Source organism: Trichomycterus rosablanca, chromosome 8 (genome assembly GCF_030014385.1).
Source record: "Trichomycterus rosablanca isolate fTriRos1 chromosome 8, fTriRos1.hap1, whole genome shotgun sequence".
NCBI classification, from domain to species: Eukaryota; Metazoa; Chordata; class Actinopteri; order Siluriformes; family Trichomycteridae; genus Trichomycterus; species Trichomycterus rosablanca.
The window spans coordinates 40,449,884-40,474,801 of NC_085995.1; the positions used below are offsets into that span (position 1 = coordinate 40,449,884).

At 45.1% G+C, this 24,918-nt stretch overlaps 1 protein-coding gene across 2 annotated transcripts in view; it reads left to right on the forward strand.

The window, feature by feature from the left end:
- The first annotated feature begins 7,603 nt into the window (after nt 1-7,603).
- fmr1 (fragile X messenger ribonucleoprotein 1) overlaps nt 7,604-24,918 on the forward strand; it is a 28,220-nt gene continuing 10,905 nt past the window's right edge. For both annotated transcript variants that reach the window (XM_063000878.1, XM_063000877.1), the window contains exons 1-10: nt 7,604-7,913; nt 11,844-11,896; nt 11,986-12,079; nt 12,164-12,235; nt 13,526-13,674; nt 17,318-17,411; nt 17,503-17,619; nt 19,578-19,748; nt 19,837-19,915; nt 21,394-21,506. In XM_063000878.1, the coding sequence (XP_062856948.1) occupies nt 7,863-7,913; nt 11,844-11,896; nt 11,986-12,079; nt 12,164-12,235; nt 13,526-13,674; nt 17,318-17,411; nt 17,503-17,619; nt 19,578-19,748; nt 19,837-19,915; nt 21,394-21,506 (993 nt within the window). In that variant the 5' untranslated portion in view covers nt 7,604-7,862. The remainder of the gene's footprint in view (nt 7,914-11,843; nt 11,897-11,985; nt 12,080-12,163; nt 12,236-13,525; nt 13,675-17,317; nt 17,412-17,502; nt 17,620-19,577; nt 19,749-19,836; nt 19,916-21,393; nt 21,507-24,918) is intronic.

Here is a 24,918-nt window from a genome sequence, read left to right on the forward strand (position 1 = left end):
TCCCACAGGCACACTCCTGTCTTGTAGAAAAGCTTTCCAGAAGAGTGGATGATGTTAAACCTGAGGGAAAAAAATATTCAGTATAAATGTGTGTGGTTTTGGAATGGGATGTTTAACAAACTTATGGTCACATGTCCCAATACTTTTGGTCATACAGTGTATTTGTGTTGAACACAGCCGATCTGATCAGCACAAAGACCTGACGGACTTTGATCAGGACCAGATTGTTACGGCCAGACGACTGGGTTGACGTACAGTGGGTGAAATAAGTATTTGATCCCCTGCTGATTTTGTAAGTTTACCCCCTTACAAAGACTTGAACAGTCTATAATTTTTATGGAAGGTTTATTTTAACAGAGAGAGACAGAATATCAACAAAAAATCCAGAAAAAAAACATTAAATAAAAGTTGTAAATTAATTTGTATTTAATTAAGGGAAATAAGTATTTGATCCCCTACCAACCAGCAAGAATTCTGACCCCCACAGACCGGTTATGTGCCCATGAGGCACACAAATTAGTCCTGTCCCTGTATAAAAGACTCCTGTCACAGAATCAGTTTCTTCCGTTCAAATCTCTCGACCACCATGGGCAAGACCAAAGAGCTATCAAAGGACGTCAGGGACAAGATTGTAGACCTGCACAAGGCTGGAATGAGCTACAAGACCATCAGCAAGAAGCTTGGTGAGAAAGAGACCACTGTTGGTGCGATCATTCGAAAATGGAAGAAATACAAGATCACAGTCAATCACCCTCGCTCTGGAGCTCCATGCAAGATCTCACCTGGTGGGGTAAGAATGATTCTGAGAAAGGTGAGGTCAGTCCAGAATTACACGGGAGGAGCTTGTCAATGATCTCAAGGGAGCTGGGAGCAGAGAAATGCTGGATATGACCCCAAGAACACCATCCCCACCGGACATTTCTCTGCCTCCAAACACGGCGAGTGGAGTTGATGCCAAAGAGCTCAATTTTGGTCTCATCTGACCATATCACATTCTCCCAAGCTTTCTCTGAGTCATTCAGGTGTTCAATGGCAAACTTCGGACGGGCCTGTACATGAGCCTTCTTGAGCAAAGGGACTTTGCGGGCACTGCAGGATCTCAATCTATTACGGCGAAGTGTGTTACTAATGGTTTTCTTGGTGACTGTGCTCCCAGCTCCCTTGAGATCATTGACAAGCTCCTCCCGTGTAATTCTGGACTGACCTCACCTTTCTCAGAATCATTCTTACCCCACCAGGTGAGATCTTGCATGGAGCTCCAGAGCGAGGGTGATTGACTGTGATCTTGTATTTCTTCCATTTTCGAATGATCGCACCAACAGTGGTCTCTTTCTCACCAAGCTTCTTGCTGATGGTCTTGTAGCCCATTCCAGCCTTGTGCAGGTCTACAATCTTGTCCCTGACGTCCTTTGATAGCTCTTTGGTCTTGCCCATGGTGGTCGAGAGATTTGAACGGAAGAAACTGATTCTGTGACAGGAGTCTTTTATACAGGGACAGGACTAATTTGGGTGCCTCATGGGCACATAACCGGTCTGTGGGGGTCAGAATTCTTGCTGGTTGGTAGGGGATCAAATACTTATTTCCCTTAATTAAATACAAATTAATTTATAACTTTTATTTAATGTTTTTTTTCTGGATTTTTTGTTGATATTCTGTCTCTCTCTGTTAAAATAAACCTTCCATAAAAATTATAGACTGTTCAAGTCTTTGTAAGGGGGTAAACTTACAAAATCAGCAGGGGATCAAATACTTATTTTCCCCACTGTATCTCCGAAACAGCAAGGAAGGGGGCAACAGTTGGTACAGTGTTGCTACAGTGTAGGTACAGGAGCTTCATTCTTGCACTGCAGCCTCTTTACAAAGCTTGCTTGACTGTGGACTGAGGAATGAGCCACTAACTGCTGGGGAAGGACCTTTACTTAATACAGCACAACTGTGAACAAGGCCCTGATCATGAGAACGGTGAGCAAAAATCCCAGAACTACACGGCGGGACCTGATGAATGACCTGCAGAGAGCTGGGACCAAAGTAACAAAGGGACCATCAGTAACACACTACGCCGAGAGGAACTCAAATCCTGCAGTGCCAGGCGTGTCCCCCTGCTTAAGCCAGTACATGTCCAGCCCCGTCTGAAGTTTGCCAGAGAGCATATGGATGATCCAGAAGAGGATTGGGAGAATATCATGTGGTCAGATGAAACCAAAATGGAACTTTTTGGTAAAAACTCAACTCGTCGTGTTTGGAGGAAGAAGAAGAACCCAAGAACACCATACCTACTGTGAAGCATGGGGGTGGAAACATCATGCTTTGGGGCTGTTTTTCTGCAAAGGGGACAGGACGACTGATCCGTGTTAAGGGAAGAATGAACGGGGCCATGTATCGTGAGATTTTTAGCCAAAACCTCCTTCCATCAGTGAGAGCATTGAAGATGGAACGTGGCTGGGTCTTCCAGCATGACAATGATCCCAAACACACCGCTCGGGCAACGAAGGAGTGGCTCCGTAAAAAGCATTTCAAGGTCCTGGAGTGGCCTAGCCAGTCTCCAGACCTCAACCCCATAGAAAATTTGTGGAGGGAGTTGAAAGTCCGTGTTGCCCAGCGACAGCCCCAAAACATCACTGCTCTAGAGGAGATCTGCATGGAGGAATGGGCCAAAATAGCAGCTACAGTGTGTGCAAACCTGGTGAAGACTTACAGGAAACGTTTCACCTCTGTCATTGCCAACAAAGGTTATGTTACAAAGTATTGAGTTGAACTTTTGTTATTGACCAAATACTTATTTTCCACCATAATTTACAAATAAATTCTTTAAAAATCCTACAATGTGATTTCCTGGATTTTTTTTTCTCATTTTGTCTCTCATAGTTGAAGTGTAGCTATGATGAAAATTACAGACCTCTCTCATCTTTCTAAGTAGGAGAACTTGCACAATCAGTGGCTGACTAAATACTTTTTGGCCCCACTGTACTTTCGACCATGTGGTGTAGCCTGGCATCCAAGCGTCCACTTGACGTTGTCCTTCTGTCCTGAATAAAGTCCTCATGCCAGTAGATGAGGGTGTGATCCACTGTGGTATCGTTATACGTCCTGGCAGGCCACTCGCTGGGTGGCTGAGAGAGATAGTGAAGTGGTTCCACAAGCTGGCACCTACAGTACGGCTCACTCTTCACTCGGAGTGCCAACTAAGATGCCAGATCTCATGGACATCTCATTTCATTTAGAAAACAAACTGTATTAAAATAGATTGACGTCTGTGTGAAATTAAGCTAGAACAACAGTCGCTCTTTTGAGAAGGCTTCTCACAAGACTTTGAAGTGTGTCTGTGGGAATTTGTGCCCAGTCAGGAAGGGGCCTTCCCTAAACTGTTGATGCTTAATTAAACACGAAAATATTTACTGTTTTCTGCAAGCTGGCATGAGAACGCAGCACAACGAAATAAAGATGTTTTGAGGATCTGATCGTCTGTTGCGTTTGCAAAATATTTAAAGTGCAACACTGACATCTTGTGTCCAGATGTGGAACAAACTTTGGCCTGACTGCCTTTTTTTTTTTATTACTGTGGCTCCCATGAACCCCTGCGACCTCCACAAAGTACACTATTTGGCCAAAAGTATGTTGACACCCCTCCTAATGACTAAATTTAGTGGTTTTTGCCACATCCATTACTCACATCCATTTAATGTCACTTTGGTTACATTAATGACATGTATTTGTATTACACTTGCGTATGGGTTGTATCTCTAATTCACCTCACTTGCATGTCTTTGGACTGTGGGAGGAAACCGGAGCTTCCGGAGGAAACCCACACAGACACGAGGAGAACATGCAAACTCCACATAGAAAGGACCCAGGCCGCCCCACCTGGGGATCGAACCCAGGTCCCCTTGCTGTGAGGTGACAGTGCTGCCCACCGAGACGGCCTTAAAACGGTAATATAAGGTGAATGATTTGCTTTTAACATTGTGGAAACAGTTTGGGGAAGTCCCCTGAGCACAAAGCGAGCTCTATAAAGAAGCTCCAGTTGCTCTACACAAACTCCTGGTGAACCCTCAACCCAACTCAACACTCCTGGGATGAATTCAACTTGGATTGCGAGCCGGACCTTCTCTTCTCGTCCAACATCAGTGCCTGACCTCAGTAGACTCTGACTCTATTGAATGAATTCCCACAGAAACTCTCCAAAGTCTAGCAGAAAGGCTTCCTATAACAGTGGATGATATTAAAGCTACAAAGGACAGACGGAGCAGTTCAATATAAATGTGCATGGGTTTGGAACAGGACGTACTACAAGGTCATGGAACACCCAAGGACCTTCCCTAAACTGATGCTAAACTGATCACTGGTCAGTTTGTATCGGGGCGTCCCAATACTTTTGTCCATAATTTATTTTTTTCTGCCACATTTGTTGCTACCAGTTGTATAAATATATATCATATAAGTTATCTGAAATGCGTTAAACTTGTGGAAACAGTTTGGGGAGGGAAGTCCCCTGAGCAGAAAGCGAGCTCCAGGTACTCTACACAGAGTCCTGGTCTCAACACAACTCAACACTTTTGGGATGAATTTTTTCTTCCTCTCAAACATCAGTGCCTGACCTCACTGACTCTACTGACTGAATTCCCACAGAAACAGTCCAGAGTCTAGCAGAAAGGCTTCCCAGAAGAGTGTATGATGTGATGCTACAAAGAAAAGAGGAATTCAATATAATGTGCACAGATCCTTGAGGCCCTTAACCCTCAGTTTCTCAGACTGTATACTGTCACAGTACTGTAAGTCGCTTTGGATAAAGACATCAGCTAAATAAAAATGTAATGTAAATAGAATAAAAAGCTGTCTTATGGAGGGTTATTGTTATAGAGTCTGATGGATGGTCTGGTTGTTATTGTAGACTCATGATAGCTGCTGGAATGAAGGACATACTGTAGCGTCCTTCTTACACAGTGGGTGGAGGAATCTGGTACTGATGGAGCTGGTTAAAACCTCTACAGACTCCTGCAGTGGATGTGAGGTGTCGTCCAGGATGGATATCATCATCCTTTCCCCCACCTCTTCCACGGATTTAAGAGGACAGTCTAAGACAGTCCAAAAACTTGCTGTCTTGACCAGCTTGTTTAGTCTTTTCCTGTCTCTCTCCAAGACTGCACCTCTCCAGCACACCACTGTGCAGAAGATAGCTGATGCTTCCACAGGATCATAGAAAGATCATAAGTTTTTGGCTTCTCTGTGCCTGCGTTACAAAGTACATGGAACACAGGTATCTTCCAAAAGTCCTGTAGAAAGCCTAAACTGTCACATTTTGCTGAAAGGAAAGCTTGATGGTGGGTCAGATGCACGCAAGAACCACCAACCACCAGAAATGGTCTGCCAGGTATTCAATGCTATAACATGGGGGGGGGGGGGGGGGGGGGTGTCCACAGCCACGCAAGCTTTCCACACAAATATGGGCTTAGAGAAAGGTGACTTCGTGAGAAAGGTGGCTTCAGTCCTGCCTTTCTTTATCTCTGTAATCGGCAGGAATCTTCATTCAAGCTTTCGGTGTACCGTCTTTCATTTTTCATATACCGCCATTTTAACAGCTGTAGCAGCAGATCATATAATATTGTTCCCGCTAAAAACGCTACGGAGCGCCATGCAGATTAAGTAGTTGGCCAGTTAGCGTTAAAATAAGTGTTAACAGTAGGGTTGCCAACTTTCAGAACTGGAAATAAGGAACACTCTGGGCTGGCGGGTTGGCAGAAGGCATTGGGTGAGGGGTGGTATGGTGGGTGTTTACCTGAGTGGGAGCGGTGGTAGGCGGTTAGGGTTGCACATATTAAAAATATAACGGGTCTTACACCGTCATAGGAACATTATCAAAATGTTTTATTTAGGCTGTTTAACATTTATTATTTTCATTCTATATAATAATAAATCAGAACTATATTTTAGGCAAAACAACATAAAGAACATCATGTTTTTCATCAATAGTTTTTCATCATTTTTTCTCAATAGTGCAAACAACATTTTTACATAATCCATCTTTACACTGACATGCAGCCCCGATTCTGGACTGCGTTGCTTAGGGGGGCAGTGAGAAAATCTCGCCACCATAGCGCCAGCCCTGCTTGTGTTACTTTAGTTTCGACCTAAGCTGGATTTGAACCTAGGGCAGAAAAACATGCGCGATGCGCTCTGCCCACTGCTCTACTCAAACAGCGGAGTAATAAACAGGTTGTTATGCTGATATAACCTGCGCACACACGACGTTACTAACACTGAAAGTGAACACTACTTAAAATAATAACCAAACGCTGTGTAATTCCCACGGTAGCTGCAGTTTCCTTCTGTTTCATACAGGTCGCCATTTCTCAGTCTAATCTGCAGCATTTCTCTCCCATTGATAAAAATAAGGAACAAAGCGCGACCCGTATCAGTTCAATACGGAACACCACGTTTAGTTTCCAAATAAGGAACGATTCCATATTTTACAGGACAGTTGGCAACCCTAGATAACAGATGAGAGAGGTTTCCTCAATATGGTGAAAAAAATAAACAAAAACAGATGCACCGGAAGAACCTGCCAAAGAAATGAGGCGTGTCGGCAGTTTATAACAAACACTATTTACTGCACGGTTTGTCGAGCCACCGCTGTAGCAAACAACAACATTACGAACGCAGTAACAATATGCGAGGACACGATTCCTTTATAGACAGTTGAGAAAGAAGCTTTCAGAGCAATAATTAAAACTCTGGATTCCAGGTTTGTCTAAAAAGGCAAAAATACTTCATGTTAGTCGATAAACCAACGTTATTTAGTGAACTGGAATAGAAGTAGGGTTGCCAACCGCCCCGTAAAATACGGAATCGTTCCTTATTTGGAAACTAAATGTGGTGTTCCGTATTGAACTGATACGGGACGCGCTTTGTTCCGTATTTTTATCAATGGGAGAGAAATGCTGCAGGTTAGACTGAAAAGTCCAAGTCATACTAAAAACATACCGCGATATACCATAAAACCGTCAGAATATTCAAAAATATCGTGATGCAGATTTTCTGTCATACCGCCCAGCCCTAGCTTACACCTTTCTTTGTAAAGGATTTTGGGAATGAATACTCTCCAGGTCAATATTAACCCCCTGTAATGTTGTAATGGCATGTCTAGCAAGCTTATATGTTTGTTATAATCAGGTGTCCACATACTTTTGGCCATACTGTGTGTTTATATTCAGTGTTATGTACATGAAGAGAAAATCGCTAGCCGCTAGCTGTCATTTTGGGTGCTAATACTGAATTACGCGCTGTGGGGTAACAGAACAGGCCAATCCGAATGCAGGAGGCGGGATTTAGGACAAAGAGACGCATGGGATTGGTGGAAAATATGTGGGCATTATGGGTAATGTAGTCTTTTTGGTAGAATTTTTTAATTCTATGCTTTTTTAACCGAGCGAAGGTGTAAATTCGATTTTAAAGCGCCGGTGCGCACGTTCAATCTTTGCGAGTGCTGGATAAAGCGCAACCATGGAGTAAGACGCGGTTATTTGGGATTGTTTTGCTCATTTTAGGATGATCCGATCCGACGCGCAGGGTGGTCACGTGTTCCGGGTAAAAGGGGAGTCGGTGTTCCTGTGCGTGTGTTTACATCAGCGCGTCTCTCTACATGTTCCACTTTCATTTCGGCGTAAAGCTACAAGCGCGTCGGTGTTAATTCAGCCCGAACTCGGGATCCTTTCTGTTCTAACGGAGGCGAGTCGGAATCTCAGGCGCGTGTGTGTGTGTGTGTGTGTGTGTGTGTGTGTGTGTGTGTGTGTGTGTGTGTGTGTGTGTGTGTGTGTGTGTGTGAGTGAGAGTGTGTGTGAGAGTGTGTGTGTGTTTAATCGGCGTCATGGAGGAGCTGGCGGTGGAAGTACGAGGAGCGAGCGGTGCTTTCTACAAGGTGCGTCTTTCTGTCTGCGGCTCATCTCGTATATCAGTTTATTATTATATCTCTGCTTTTAGCTCCTGTGTGGGCACCGCGGTGCACTGTAGTTGCACCGATCTGGGTACGAACCTCAGGCCTAGATTGGCATGATCAGGGTCTAAATCAAGCAGCCGCCCATAGACTTCTGCACACTGAGGCCTTTGGTTCCATTTGCATCCATGGACGCACCAGGAATTTCCTATTAACGCGAAAGCTTTGTGTTTTCTAACCAGAATAACATGTTATAAGATTAAATATCCTGTTTCTTTTAACAATCGTTTAGATCCCAACAATTTGCTTTATTCATTCAGTTCTGCGTGTTGGTTCACGTTCTTTGGAGGTTGAAATATTGAGCATAGTTTCAGTACTTTAGATGAATTCACACATAATTTTTGACTTTCTTTTTATATTTGATGTATTAATATAATATCGTTACAGATTTGCGACTTACAGTTGTGACAGTATACAATCTAAGCAATTAAGGGTCTTTCTCAAGGGCCCAACAGTGGCTAGATTCGAAACCACATTCGTCCGATTGACAGCTCCACCCACTATTTACATTTACAACATACACTGATCAGCCATAACATTAAAACCACCTCCTTGTTTCTACACTCACTGTCCATGTTATCAGCTCCACTTACACTGCAGTGACACTGACATGGTGGTGGTGTGTTAGTGTGTGTTGTGCTGGTATGAGTGAATCAGACTGTCCACTCTATTAGACACTCCTACCTAGTCGCTCCACCTTGTAGATGTAAAGTCAGAGACGATCGCTCATCTATTGCTGCTGTTTGAATCGGTCATCTTCTAGACCTTCATCAGTGGTCACAGGACGCTGCCCACGGGGCGCTGTTGGCTGGATATTTTTGTTTGGTGGACTATTCTCAGTCAAGCAGTGACAGTGAGGTGTTTAAAAACTCCAGCAGCGCTGCTGTGTCTGATCCACTCATACCAGCACAACACACACTAACACACCACCACCATGTCAGTGTCACTGCAGTGCTGAGAATGATCCACCACCTAAATAATACCTGCTCTGTGGGGGTCCTGACCATTGAAGAACAGCATGAAAGGGGGTAACAAAGCATGTCGAGGAATAGATGGACTACAGTCAGTAATTGTAGGACTACAAAGTGCTTCTATATGGTAAGTGGAGCTGATAACATGGACAATGAGTGTAGAAAGAAGGAGGTGGTTTTAATGTTATGGCTGATCAGTGTATTTTGTAAATGTAGTGGGTGGAGCTGTCAATCCTCACAATCTCGTCATATCCACTTCCCCCAGTGATAGTGCAGACGATCACTCGCCTCCTCCGACCCACGTGCGGTCATGACCGCTTCTTTTCACATGCCCGACGTGGAGTAGCACTTAGGAACCTCGGTCGATCTCCAGTGCCCAGAAACCGTTCACCTTCCTTACTTCCAAACCCTGCGCTGAATGGAGCGTCAGACAGACAGACAGACAGACAGACAGACAGGAGCGCAGATACGAACGCTGGAAAAATCTGCACGCACTTGTACTTGTGTGCATTTGGACCAATCGGAACACGTCTGGGTCAGGCAGAATGAAGAAGCTGCTCATGTTTGAAGGGAGGGGCGGCTCGGTGGGTAGCACTGTCGCCTCACAGCGGGAAGGTCCGGGTCCTTTCTGTGTGGAGTTTGCATGTTCTCCTCGTGTCCTCCGGGTGCTCCGGTTTCCTCCCACAAGAGCTGGAGCTACTAGAAATGACCCTGTGTGTGTCCTGCGATGGACTGGCGACCTGTCTGGGGCGTTTCCGCACTTTCGCGCAGTGAATCAGACTCACTGTGACCCTGACCAGGATAAATCTGTGGTAAAACAGACAATGAATGAACGTTGGTAGGGAGAAAGCACACCAAACTCACAGTGAAGTATAACGGTGGGAGCATCCTGACACATTTTATTCTTGTCTGCCGATAAAACGAAGCTGAACACAAGTAATGGACCAGAATGCAACAGTGCATCAAAAAATGATGGGGTTTAAATGCGTTTTCTCTCCGGTCGTGTTTCAATTCGACGCTCTTAATCGGAATCAAGCGTCAGGTGCAGCGGCGACTTAAAACGGCGACTTCCGACCTGGTATCAATTAACCAATCAATCACTCGTAGCCTAGTGGTTATAGTACTGGACTAGTAATCAGAAGGTCGCTGGTTCAAGCCCCACTACTGCCAGGTTGCTGCTGTTGGGCCCTTGAGCAAGGCCCTCAACCCTCAGTTGCTCAGACTGTATACAATGTAATGTAAGTCGCTTTAGATAAAGTCGTCTGCTAGAGCTGCCACTAACGACTATTTTTCTGTTGATTAATCTATAGACTATTTTATCGATTAGTTGAATAATCTTCAAAAAATGTAATTCAGAATCTCATTTAACTGTACAGCATAATAATCTAACACAGAACTAAATGTAAACAGGGTTTATGTCCATATGATCACATTCTCATATAAGCGCTCCATATTAAACACAGTGCAGCACGTTCATGCTTCAACTTATAGCACAGATAAAATAGTTAGATGTAGCCGCGTCTCGTTAAGTCCAGCGTACAGTAACGACAGAACGAGCCCCGATTCTAACCTCCACATTCACTCAACACTTACTGCACATTCTAAACCATGTAAACACGGTGGTTAGCGTTAGGGCTCATTCATATGAGAATAATCGCCTTAATCGCTTTGATCACGTGTGAATGCGCCCTAACTGAAATACGCTGTTCCAAGATCTCCACGATTAAGAAGCGTAATGAAACGATATAGACGTGCAGCACGGCGCCGGTGCTGCTGTGGTACCATCAAAGCTTTACACAGTGAACAAACCAGCTTTTAGTTCTGTACCAGTTTTAAGTATCACCAAACTTTGGATGATTTGGGTCGTGGAGAACTTTGATCTTCTCTTTGAAAGCTCTACAATCGGCTGCAGACGGTGTTTTTTAAGACGGAGCTTAATGCCGCCAACCAGGTGACTGGACCAGATACCAGCGGTGGCCAGACGTCCGGTTTTAGGCCGGACAGTCCGGCTTTTCAGCTGCCAGTCCTCCGTTCACGTAACGCTAGGACGGACACTTAAAAATCCTCCTTTTGGAGTGAACTGGTTTCATTTTTGATCAATATTATTTACCATTGGCTCAGGTACATGTCAGAACAAATGCTTTGTATTTCATTGGTTTAACAGCCTCATTTGACTCCTTATAGAGCTACCACTGGCCAATCGGAGAAGATCCGCCCTCTAAATGCTAGTCTGTGATTGGGTGGTTGAATTTCGCCCGCCCTCTCTGTCCTGTAAACACCGCTACCTGAGTCAATCACTCAGCTCTCATGATCAGGAACGCGGTGAAAATGCCAAAAACTTTTGGAGGCAGCGAGGAACAGACTTAAATATGAAAAGTAGACGCAACATTTAGTGAGTAAAGCAGTAATTTGTTATAGAATTCTTGCTTAAATTGGTCAAAAACTCTGTTATATTGGTTCTGGATTCATTCTGTGTGTTGCAGTATCATGTCCCCCTGTTCCTAATATGACGTCCGGCTTTTTGGGGTGTAATGTCCGGCTTTTTGTTAGTATGAATCTGGCCACCCTAGTTGTGACTAACACACGTGTGCAGTATCGACCACTTCTTTTCACCTGTACCATTCGGGTTCATATGGAGATCCGTATCGCGCACAGAGTCGTGCACAGAACTCCACGTTATCCCCCGTCTCTGTGCAGTACCATCAATCAGTCAGCAGAGGTCGTAACTGCAGCAGTTATGAGGAATTTGCTTGTTTGGACGAGGTGCAGGTGTTTGTTTTTCTTTTAGCGTCTGACTTTTTGGGCGTGGCGGCAGGTTCTCGGTACGTTCACGTGTTTGTAGAGGAACATGCTAACACGTAACGGACTCTCTCTCTTCCTGCAGGCTTTGTTGAAGGACGTGCATGAAGGCACAGTGACCGTCACCTTCGAGAACAAGTGAGTATCACCAGAGTCAAAAGTTTGTGGCCGTTTGTTGATTATGAACTTTGTGCAGATCGTTTTTTTTATGCTTTTGCCCTCTGAAGCTGGCAGCCGGAGCGACAGATCCCCTTCCACGACGTCCGGTTCCCTCCTCCGCCCGGAGTCCAGAGAGAGATCAACGAGAGCGATGAGGTGGAGGTAGGTGCCGCGAGACGCGCTTCCGCCCCGCAGGAACGTTCCCGCGGCGTTTAGCCTGACTCGTTTCCTCTTCCTGTGCCGTAGGTGTACTCGAGGGCCAACGACAAGGAGCCGTGCGGGTGGTGGCTGGCCAAAGTGCGCATGGTGAAGGGCGAGGTGAGTGCCGGCGGGCGGGGTCAGACCAGCGGAGCGCTTCACAGGGGGCGTGGCTTTAAAGTCGTGGTGCAGATACAGCGCTCACCAAGAATGTTGGCAGCCTTGGAAAAACGCTATATGGTCAAAAGTATTCGGACGGCCTTCTACTAGAAAACTAAAGTAATAAAAGTACTAGAACTAAAAGTATTAGATTTAAAAGTACTAGAATTAAAAGTGCTAGAAAACTAAAAGTACTAGAACTAAAAGTACTCGAACTTAAGGTACTAGGGAACTAAAGCAGTAGAACTAAAGGTTCTAAAAAACTAAAGTACTATAACTAAAAGTACTAGAGAACTAAACATACAAGAACTAAAAATGCTAGAACTAAAAGTAATAGAAAACTGAAAGTACTATAACTAAAAGTACTAGAACTAAACATACCAGAACTTAAAGTACTAGAAAACTAAATGTACTAGAACTGAAAGTACTAGAATTAAAAGACTAGAACTAAAAGTACTAGAGAACTAAAGTAATAGAACTAAAAGTACTAGAAAACTGAATTACTAAAAGTATTAGAACTAAAAATGCTAGAACTAAAAGTACTAAAGAACTAAAAGTACTAGAAAACTAAAAATGCTAGAACTAAAAAATGCTAGAACTAAAAATGCTAGAACTAAAAGTACTAGAACTAAATGTACTAGAACACTAAAATACTAGAATACAAAGTAATAGAACTAAAAGTGCTAAAAAACTAAAAGTATTAGAACACTAAAAAAATACTAGAACACAAAGTACAAGAAAACCAAAAAATTTGAACTAAAAGTAGTAGAATTAAGTCCTAGAAAAATAAGTGTACTAGAACTAAAAGTATAAGAAGTGAAATTGTTGATTGATGTTTCAGCCACAACATTTTAATAATGACAACATTAACAAGTTTAATAAATCAACTATCTAACAGAAATAAAATGCTTTTAGCATTGAAGCAACAGTTTGGGGAAGGCCCTTTTCTGTTCCAGCATGGCTGTTTTAAAGCAGCCTGCACAGAGCCCTGACCTCGGCTCTACTGAACAGCTTTGGAATGAACTGGAACATCAGCTGAGGCTCTGTCGACTACAGTTCCTTGCTTGTTTTATCTGGGTTTGGGACCAGCACTAAGGGAGAGCGCACAGACAAACACCCACTTCCAAAATAGCTGGGCTAGCGTAAAAGATCAAGCGATAAAATTGATTCTGGTCGATATTGTGTTAATATTTCAGAGCTGAAATGACCCGCGGGTGCCGATATTTGTGCTTCTTTTTTTCTCCCCTGCAGTTTTACGTGATCGAGTACGCGGCGTGCGACGCCACGCTGAACGAGATCGTCACGCTGGAGCGGCTGCGACCCATCAACCCCAACAAGGCCACCACCAAGAACACCTTCCTGAAGATCACACTGGACGTCCCGGAGGATCTGCGGCAGATGTACGTACGCCGTTAAGTTAAATATCATTAAATTACTTTTCTAATCGTAGTTCTGCTGTAATATCAATTTATACTCCAACTCATGGACGGATGACCTTACATGTTCCTGATTTCTTCTTCATAGGAGAGAGTAGAATGTATCATTTAAAGGTTTAGCCGGACGTAACGAGACCCTTGCTGTCCACAAAGCTTCAATTTTAATTGATCGGTCGGCTAAACAAAATGTGGCCCCGTAGACTAGACGAGCACGTGAATGTGGCCCCGTAGACTAGACGAGCACCAAAATGTGGCCCCGTAGACTAGACGAGCACGTGAATGTGGCCCCGTAGACTAGACGAGCACGTGAATGTGGCCCCGTAGACTAGACGAGCACCAAAATGTGGCCCCGTAGACTAGACGAGCACCAAAATGTGGCCCCGTAGACTAGACGAGCACCAAAATGTGGCCCCGTAGACTAGACGAGCACCACAATGTGGCCCCGTAGACTAGACGAGCACGTGAATGTGGCCCCCGTAGACTAGACGAGTACCAAAATATGGCCCCGTAGACTAGACGAGCACGTAAATGTGGCCCCGTAGACTAGACGAGCACGTGAATGTGGCCCCGTAGACTAGACGAGCACGTGAATGTGGCCCCGTAGACTAGACGAGCACGTGAATGTGGCCCCGTAGACTAGACGAGCACGTGAATGTGGCCCCGTAGACTAGACGAGCACGTGAATGTGGCCCCGTAGACTAGACGAGCACGTGAGTGTGGCCCCGTAGACTAGACGAGCACGTGAATGTGGCCCCGTAGACTAGACGAGCACGTGAATGTGGCCCCGTAGACTAGACGAGCACCAAAATGTGGCCCCGTAGACTAGACGAGCACGTGAATGTGGCCCCGTAGACTAGACGAGCACCAAAATGTGGCCCCTGTAGACTAGACGAGCACGTGAATGTGGCCCCGTAGACTAGACGAGCACGTGAATGTGGCCCCGTAGACTAGACGAGCACGTGAATGTGGCCCCGTAGACTAGACGAGCACGTGAATGTGGCCCCCGTAGACTAGACGAGCACGTGAATGTGGCCCCGTAGACTAGACGAGCACCAAAATGTGGCCCCGTAGACTAGACGAGCACGTGAATGTGGCCCCGTAGACTAGACGAGCACCAAAATGTGGCCCCGTAGACTAGACGAGCACGTGAATGTGGCCCCGTAGACTAGACGAGCACGTGAATGTGGCCCCCGTAGACTAGACGAGCACGTGAATGTGGCCCCGTAGACTAGACGAGCACGTGAATGTGGCCCCGTAGACTAGACGAGCACGTGAATGTGGCCCCGTAGACTAGACGAGCACGTGAATGTGGCCCCGTAGACTAGACGAGCACGTGAATGTGGCCCCGTAGACTAGACGAGCACCATAATGTGGCCCCGTAGACTAGACGAGCACGTGAATGTGGCCCCGTAGACTAGACGAGCACGTGAATGTGGCCCCGTAGACTAGACGAGCACGTGAATGTGGCCCCCGTAGACTAGACGAGCACCATAATGTGGCCCCGTAGACTAGACGAGCACGTGAATGTGGCCCCGTAGACTAGACGAGCACGTGAATGTGGCCCCGTAGACTAGACGAGCACGTGAATGTGGCCCCCGTAGACTAGACGAGCACGTGAATGTGGCCCCGTAGACTAGACGAGCACGTGAATGTGGCCCCGTAGACTAGACGAGCACGTGAATGTGGCCCCGTAGACTAGACGAGCACGTGAATGTGGCCCCGTAGACTAGACGAGCACGTGAATGTGGCCCCGTAGACTAGACGAGCACGTGAATGTGGCCCCGTAGACTAGACGAGCACGTGAATGTGGCCCCGTAGACTAGACGAGCACGTGAATGTGGCCCCGTAGACTAGACGAGCACCAAAATGTGGCCCCTGTAGACTAGACGAGCACGTGAATGTGGCCCCGTAGACTAGACGAGCACGTGAATGTGGCCCCCGTAGACTAGACGAGCATGTGAATGTGGCCCCGTAGACTAGACGAGCACGTGAATGTGGCCCCGTAGACTAGACGAGCACGTGAATGTGGCCCCGTAGACTAGACGCGCACCACAATGTGGCCCCGTAGACTAGACGAGCACGTGAATGTGGCCCCGTAGACTAGACGAGCACGTGAATGTGGCCCCCGTAGACTAGACGAGTACCAAAATATGGCCCCGTAGACTAGACGAGTACCAAAATATGGCCCCGTAGACTAGACGAGCACGTGAATGTGGCCCCGTAGACTAGACGAGCACGTGAATGTGGCCCCGTAGACTAGACGAGCACCAAAATGTGGCCCCGTAGACTAGACGAGCACGTGAATGTGGCCCCTGTAGACTAGACGAGCACGTGAATGTGGCCCCGTAGACTAGACGAGCACGTGAATGTGGCCCCCGTAGACTAGACGAGCACCAAAATGTGGCCCCGTAGACTAGACGAGCACGTGAATGTGGCCCCTGTAGACTAGACGAGCACGTGAATGTGGCCCCGTAGACTAGACGAGCACGTGAATGTGGCCCCGTAGACTAGACGAGCACCAAAATGTGGCCCCGTAGACTAGACGAGCACGTGAATGTGGCCCCGTAGACTAGACGAGCACCAAAATGTGGCCCCTGTAGACTAGACAAGCACGTGAATGTGGCCCCGTAGACTAGACGAGCACGTGAATGTGGCCCCCGTAGACTAGACGAGCACGTGAATGTGGCCCCGTAGACTAGACGAGCACGTGAATGTGGCCCCGTAGACTAGACGAGCACGCGAATGTGGCCCCGTAGACTAGACGAGCACCAAAATGTGGCCCCGTAGACTAGACGAGCACCAAAATGTGGCCCCGTAGACTAGACGAGCACGTGAATGTGGCCCCGTAGACTAGACGAGCACGTGAATGTGGCCCCGTAGACTAGACGAGCACGTGAATGTGGCCCCGTAGACTAGACGAGCACGTGAATGTGGCCCCGTAGACTAGACGAGCACGTGAATGTGGCCCCGTAGACTAGACGAGCACCAAAATGTGGCCCCGTAGACTAGACGAGCACCAAAATGTGGCCCCGTAGACTAGACGAGCACGTGAATGTGGCCCCGTAGACTAGACGAGCACGTGAATGTGGCCCCGTAGACTAGACGAGCACGTGAATGTGGCCCCCATAGACTAGACGAGCACGTGAATGTGGCCCCGTAGACTAGACGAGCACCAAAATGTGGCCCCGTAGACTAGACGAGCACGTGAATGTGGCCCCCGTAGACTAGACGAGCACGTGAATGTGGCCCCGTAGACTAGACGAGCACGTGAATGTGGCCCCGTAGACTAGACGAGCACCAAAATGTGACTCCATAGACTAGACGAGCACGTGAATGTGGCCCCTGAAAATGTCATGTTTTAAAATCTAGTGAGCAGCTTTTCTTTTAATGTACTGAACTAGAAATCAGAAGGTCGCTGGTTCATGCCTCATCTGTGCCAGACTGCCCTGTTGGACCCTTGAGCAAGGCCCTTAATTATTACAGTTGATTTAGATTTAGGCACAATAATGGTGTATTTTTAACTCCTTTAAGATAAGACTTTATTTAAGGTAATTAATTATATAATTAGTTTATTTAGTTAGTTAACGTGTGTCTTTATTTCTTCTAGCTGTGCTAAAGAATCGGCGCACAAGGACTTTAAGAAGGCGGTGGGAGCGTTCAGCGTCTCGTACGACTCCGAGAAGAAGCAGCTGGTGATACTGGTGAGTCTGGCCGCGGGGTCGAGCTCGCCCCCCCACTCCGTATTCGGCGTTTTTCATGTTTCCCCTCACGTCCTCGCTCTGTCCGTTCCAGTCGGTCAACGAGGTGACGACCAAACGGGCGAGCATGATGACGGACATGCACTTCAGGAGCCTGCGCACCAAGATGTCGCTCATGCTGAGGAACGAGGAGGCCAGTCGGCAGCTGGAGGTACGAGGAGCGCCGCAGGAATCCTGATCCGCTAAATTTAGGGCGTCGCCGTATCGTGTGCTGTGTGAATGCGCAGCTGTCGGATTCCTCCTCACCCTGTTTAAACCCGGGCGGGGTCCGATTACACGGACCGATTACGAGAGGGTGGGATGGGTGGTTCGGGTTTGTTCTGATTCCTGGTGCGATAGCGACCTCTGCTGTCTGGTGGAGAGGATCCGACTGTGACTTTGTGAGTGACGAGGGGACGGGTGCTAGTCTGCAGCCCTCCCCAGTGGGGGGGGGGGGGGGGGGGGTTTGGGGTGCAAGCAGCAGAATTGGAATAGGGAATTGGAAATGATTAAATAGGAAAAATAATTCACAATTCTAAACCCGCCCAGTCTGGTTTACCTGACAAATTTATTCAACCCCCATATCACCCATATTTACTTTTTCTAATCATAGTTCTGCTGCAATACCAAGTTATGCTTCAACTCACGGACAGGTGACCTTACATTCGCCATAATATTTTATTAATATATATATTTATTTTTTGATAGGGAAGAGTAGAATCTATAATTTATAACATTGGCCGGACGTAACGAGACCCTTGCTGTCCGAAAAGCTTAAATTTTGATTGATCTATCCACAGAACAGATTGATTCTGTGAATGGTTGCTCTCGCTGTGGTTCTGTGTAGTCCTGGAGCTTTAAAAATGGCTTTTTTGGACTAAATTGGGGAAAGAAATCATATTTATAAACCCGACCGGTCTGGTTTGTGCTGAGAAACAATGATGTCGAAAATATTTGCCCCCTTTCTGATCGATTCAGAAAAAAAAACAAAGGTATCAAACACCCATATCACCCATATTTACTTTTCTAATTGTATTTCTGCTGCAATATCAAGCTATACTTACGGACTCACGGACAGATGACCTTACATATTTCTTTTTATTCCAAGTGAGAGTAGAATTTATCATTTATAATACTGGCCGGACGTAAAGAGTTGGGGTAAAGGGTTGATGTCCGAAAAGCTTCAATTTTTATTAATCTGATCAAATAACAGACCGATTCTGTAAATGTTTGCTCTCGCTGTGGTTCTGTGTAGTCCCATAGCTTTAGATATGGCTTTTTTGATGAGTGTAGAATTTATCATTTAAAATATTAGCCAGACAAAATGAGACCCTTGCTGTCTGAAAAGCTTCAATTTTGATAAATGTGATCGTATAATAGATCGATTCTGTAAATAATTTCTCTCGCTGTGGTTCGGTGTAGTCCTGTAGCTTTAGAAATGGCTTCTTCTTTTTTTTTTTTTTTCATAGGAGAGCCTAGAATGTATCATTTTATAATATTGGCCGGACGTAACGAGACCCTTGCTGTCTGAAAAGCTTCAATTTTGATTCATCTGATCGTATAATAGATCGATTCTGTAAATAATTGCTCTCGCTGTGGTTCGGTGTAGTCCCAGAGCTTTAGAAATGGCTGTTCTGACTAAATTGGGGAAAGAAATCATAGTTATTAATCCGACCCCCCCCCCCCCCCCTCCACTTTCTGATTGATTAAAAAAAAACAAAGGTATTCAACACCCATATCACCCATATTTACTTTACTAATTGTATTTCTGCTGTAATACCAAGTTATGCTTCAGCTCATGGACGGATGACCTTATGTTTTACATATTGTTTTATTTCTTTTTTTTCTTTTTTGCTATTTAATATTTATTATTTAAAATATTGGCTAAACGTAATGAGACCCTTGCTGTCCAAAAAGCTTTAATTTTGATTGATCTGTCCGCATTACAGATTGATCGCGCTCGCTGTGGTTCAGTGTAGTCCTGAAACTTTAGAAACATGCCATGAGGAACAAATTCTCACTGACACACTCCAGGTTCCTACAGCTTTTAGTGTCTGTAATCGTATTTATGGGCGTGGCTTTGGAAGGGCGTGTCCGGTCAGCTCACCCGCCGTTGTACTCGTGTTCCAGAGTTCCCGTCAGTTGGCGTCGAGGTTCCACGAGCAGTTCGTGGTGCGCGATGACCTGATGGGTCTGGCCATCGGCACACACGGTGCCAACATCCAGCAGGCCCGCAAAGTGCCCGGGGTCACCAACATCGACCTGGACGAGGAGACCTGCACCTTTCACATCTACGGAGAGGTACGCCACCCAGCAGACCTCACCCCTCCCCAAAAAAGTGCGATGTTTCCGTGACGACCTGCGTCTGACTGTGTTGCTTTGATTTCAGGACCACGATGCCGTGCGGAAGGCCAGGAGCTTCCTGGAGTTTTCGGAGGATGTTATTAAGGTGCCCAAAAATTTAGTAGGTAAGAATGGGCGGAGTCTTTCATCATTTCATCATTACAAACAAGGTTTTAGAAATAGGCATACTGTTTGACGTGGTTCTCTCTGCTTTTCTTCTTGCATGGTGCTACAGGAACTGAATAGTTTTTTTCCGGGCGGTGCTAACAGCCAGCCTCGTATCTACACAGACACCATTGGCTGTGTCTTGTGGGTGTATTACTGCCTTGCACCCAGTGTTTTCCCCTGTAACTGGACCCACTGCAACCCAGACCAGGATGAAATATTTGATATAAATGGGAACATGATGAATGAAAGTAAAAGTAATGTGTTGCATATAAGGTGCTGGCTTAGTAATCTAAAGGTCGCTGGTTTAAGCCCCACAACTGGTGTAACCGTCGGGCCCCTAAGCAAGGCCCTTGACCCTTATTTGGACCCACCACGTCCCTGACCAGGATAAATCGTTTGATAAAAATGGAAAAAATCATGAATGAAAGTAAAAGTAACGTGTCGCATATAAGGTATTGGCTTAGTATTTAAAGGTTGCTTGTTCAAGCCCCACAACTGGTGTAACTGTCGGGCCCCTAAGCAAGGCCCTTGACCCTTATTTGGACCCACCGCGTCCCTGACCAGGATGAAACGTTTAAGTAAATGCATCCTCGTTAAGTAACGTGTCAAGTATAAGGTGCTGGCTTGGTAATCTAAAGGTTGCTGGTTTAAGCCTCACCACTGGCAAATTGCAACTGTCGGGCCCCTAAGCAAGGCCCTTGACCCTTATTTGGACCCACTGCGTCCCTGACCAGGATGAAACGTTTGATGAAAATAGAAACGCGATGAATGCAAGTAAAAGTAACGTGTTGCGTATAAGGTATTGGTCCAGTAATTTAAAGGTTGCTGGTTCAAGCCCCACAACTAGCAATGTGCAACTGTCGGGCCCCTAAGCAAGGCCCTTGACACTTATTTGGACCCACCGCGTCCCTGACCAGGATGAAACGTTTGATTTAAATGGAAACATGATGAATGAAAGTAAAAACATCCTACAGAGTAACATGTTACATATAAGGTATTGGTCCAGTAATCTAAAGGTTGCTGGTTCAAGCCCCACAACTAGTGTAACTGTCGGGCCCTTACGCAAGGCCTTTGACCCTTATTTGGACCCACCGCGTCCCTGACCAGGATGAAATGGAAACACGATGAATGAAAGTGAAAGTAACGTGTTGCATATAAGGTGCTGGCTTAGTAATCTAAAGGTTGCTGGTTCAAGCCTCCCTACTGGCAAGTCGCAACCGTCGGGCCCCTAAGCAAGGCCCTTAACCTTTATCTGCTTGCACTGTATTCTGGCACAACTGTAACTTTTTTTGCTTTTGATAAAAGCGTCGACTGAAGGCTGTAAACGTAAACGTGCCTTGTATGTGATCCAGAGCTGACCACGCCCACTGTGAAGTACGGTGGTGGAAGCATCATGAGATATGATGTATGTATATTTGTATATTATTTCTTTTAGGAAAGGTCATTGGGAAGAGCGGTAAGGTGATCCAGGAGGTGGTGGATAAATCCGGCGTGGTCCGAGTAAGAGTGGAACCAGAAAACGAGAAGAAACCAACAACGCTGGACGAGGTCTGTATCACCGTCCAATCGTAATCTGTATTTCAGTAATCAGAATAAGGGCGCGTTCACATGAGTGTAAATCTGAGCTGAACCTGCATCAGTGTGGAATAAGCGTCAGATCCAGGGTTACAGCTCCACATGTATCTGTGTTTATCTGGATTCTCCTCCCTGTTTCACTTTTAAACTTGTGTTACAGCTCCAGCTTCTGAGAAATGATGAGAATCAGAATCAGCTTCTCCCAGAGTCTAAAACGCTTCTGGTTGAGAATAAAGCTTAACGTGGTTTAATGTAGTAAAAGAAGGAGACAGGAGCACTAAACTTCTCTTCATTATTACTGCTCATAAGTTCCTCCACTAATCACATTCCTCACTCGCTGTTTTACTACAATAAGTCTATATAAAAACTAGGGATGCATCGATACCATTTTTTCCCAGTACATGTATTTTTGTACTCGCCGATACCGATACCTATTTAGAATGATGCAATCTGGAGCATTATGGAATAGTGTAGTTTTTAGTGTAAAATAGTGCAGTGGAACTAGGGTTGCCAACTTTCAGAACTGGAAATAAGGAACACCCTGTTTACCTCAGCGGGAGGGGAGGGGGGGGTTAGGGTTACACCTGTAAACAATATAACGGGTCTTACACCATCATAGGAACGTTATCAAAATGTTTAATTTAAGCTGTTTAACATATATTATTTTCATTCTTTAATGATAAATCAGAACCATATTTTAGGTAAAACAACATGCATAAACAACATCATGTAACATTTTTTCTCAATAGTGAAAACAACATTTTTACATAATCCATCTTCACACCAACATGCAGCCCGGTTCTGGACTGCGTTGCTTAGGGGGGCAGTAAGAAAATTGGGGGAGGGTTGGGACAATGACCACCCCAGAGCCCCCATAGCGCCGGCCCTGCTTGTGTTACTATAGTTTCGCCCTAAGCCGGATTCGAACCTAGGGCAGAAGAACGTGCGTGATGCGCTCTGCCCACTGCGCTACTCAAACAGTGAAGTATTTATAGTGGTGGTAAATTCGGTTCATTTTATGGACTCGGGTTAATCTGAGTCACTCAGTAAAGTGATCCGGTTCACTTGGGTCACTTGAGTCAGTTGAGTCACTTATACTGACATTCTGATTGTGATTGATTTATTGCATTAAAATGCATCCAAATATGACTTGTCTTCCATGCACTCATCCTTCTCTCTTGATTCTCTTGGCACCTCACACTTCTCCTGTCAGTGACAAGTTGACACTTTTTTTAAGTGAATACTTGACCATGCGGGAGAGGGGGGTGGATTCACATACCAATCAGATGGGTATATTAATGGGTCAAGGGTTTAAAATTACCATGGGGGCTGTGATACTCCTTACGCAGTACAGTACTAAAGTAGCCTGTAAGCATTTGCATTTTAATAATAATATAACTATATTATGTTATTTTGCTTACAAGAAAATATGCTGCATTACTAATCTATACCACTACTACTGATTAATAATAGGGCTGTCAAACGATTAAAATTTTTAATCGCGATTAATCTCAGAATTTCATATAGTTAATCGCGATTAATCACATAAAAAAAAAATCTGTGTAAATGTTATAGAAAAGTAGTTTAGAATTTATCCATCAGCAAACATTGTAGATCAGCGGTGCTTTAGGTGGGATAAGGCGTAGTTATTGTAACAGACTTTTCTGTGGTTGTATTGTGACAATGGTTTGATGGCCGTTTCTACACGAAGTGAGTGTGTTTTGACCCTTTGGGGCTTCCATAGTTCATGGACTAACGTGCTTGACTCAGCTTTCCGGTATTTGGTACCTTAACAGAATAAGTTAATAAAAGTGTTCTGCTCCCGACAACTTGTGAATATAGCGTGTATTTATTTCTTTATAAGTGCATCACTACAACGCTCGGTTACATTATGCTAACAAACCGCAAATGAAAAACAATGGCAAGTCCGACATTAAAACGTTTGTTTTGACATAATGTTAACATAATGTAACCGAGCGTTGTAGTTCTACCAGTCAAGTCTCAACATTAACTAGAATTTGCGTTAACGGCACTATTATTTTTAATCGCGTTAAATTGAAATCGCGTTAATGCGTTATTATCGCGTTAACTTCGACAGCCCTAATTAATAATAATAATAATAATAGCATGTGCATAAAATCAGCCACATAACGAACACCAGTGTGTGTAATCGCAGTCAGATGTGTTTCCGGTGAGTCGGCTTGTATACTTAGCAGCAGCCAGTCAGAGGACTCGTAGGATCCGGGTTAATTGAGATTTCGGACTCGTGATTCCTGATTCAGTACAAAGATTCGAATCATTAACCCGGGTGATTCAGGAACCGCCCAGCTCTAGTATTGAACAGTCTAATCTGCAGCGTTTCTCTCCCATTGATAAAATACGGAACAAAGCGCGTCCTGTATCAGTTCAATACGGAACGCGACATTTAGTTTCCAAATACGGAACGATTCCGTATTTTACGGGACGGTCAGGCACTCGCGCCCCACAGGTTGAAAATCCCTGCGTTAACGCAGCAACGTGCACTAGGCACACGGTATCGGATGTTTAGTATCAGAGCCTCGTTTGCGAGTACGAGTTAATGAGCACGGTATCGGGCAAATACCCGGTACTAGTATCGGTACTCATGCATCTCTAATAATAACACTAAAATACAATTAAAAACAGTTAAAAATCTATAAAAATACAATAAAAGCTGCACTTTAGTTTTACTTCTTTATTGTTTCCTGCTCTTCTTTATGGTGGAATACCGTATTCCGTTCAGCATCGGCGCATTCACACGAGAAGTGACAAAAAAGCGGTGCACAAAACTTAACGTGAAAACGTGCAAAGGTTATTTTGTTACTTCTCGTAATACGGTATTCCAAGATCGATCATCTCCACCATTAAGAAGCGTCAGGAGACGATAAAGAAGTAAAACTAAAGTGCAGATTTTATTGTATTGTTATTGATGTGTAACTGTTAGTAATTGTATTTCAGTGTGTTTATATTATATTTGTGTTATTTTCAGTGTTTAAGTGTCAAAAACAACCTCATTATTTTACATGAGACTAAAATATCTGCAGTTCCACGGGACCATGGACGCATTAACAGGTTCTCCAAACATCCTTATGGGATAAAATACCTTAAATACCGCTCCCAGAACCGACTGACGTCCAGTTTTAAGGTACCGCTGTATTTGGCAGCTCCGTATAATTCCTCTCTCGCTGTTTTACTACAATAAATCGAGTTAAGTTTTGTTTGTACGGCCTAAATCGATTTTAGTGCATCATATCAAACAGTTTGTCTCATTGGAGGAGCTTTGAAACGGTCAGCAAACAGCAAACCGGTGAATGCGCCCTAACGATGATGGGTTTATTTTTGTTCGTCTCTTTCTCTTCGCCGGCCG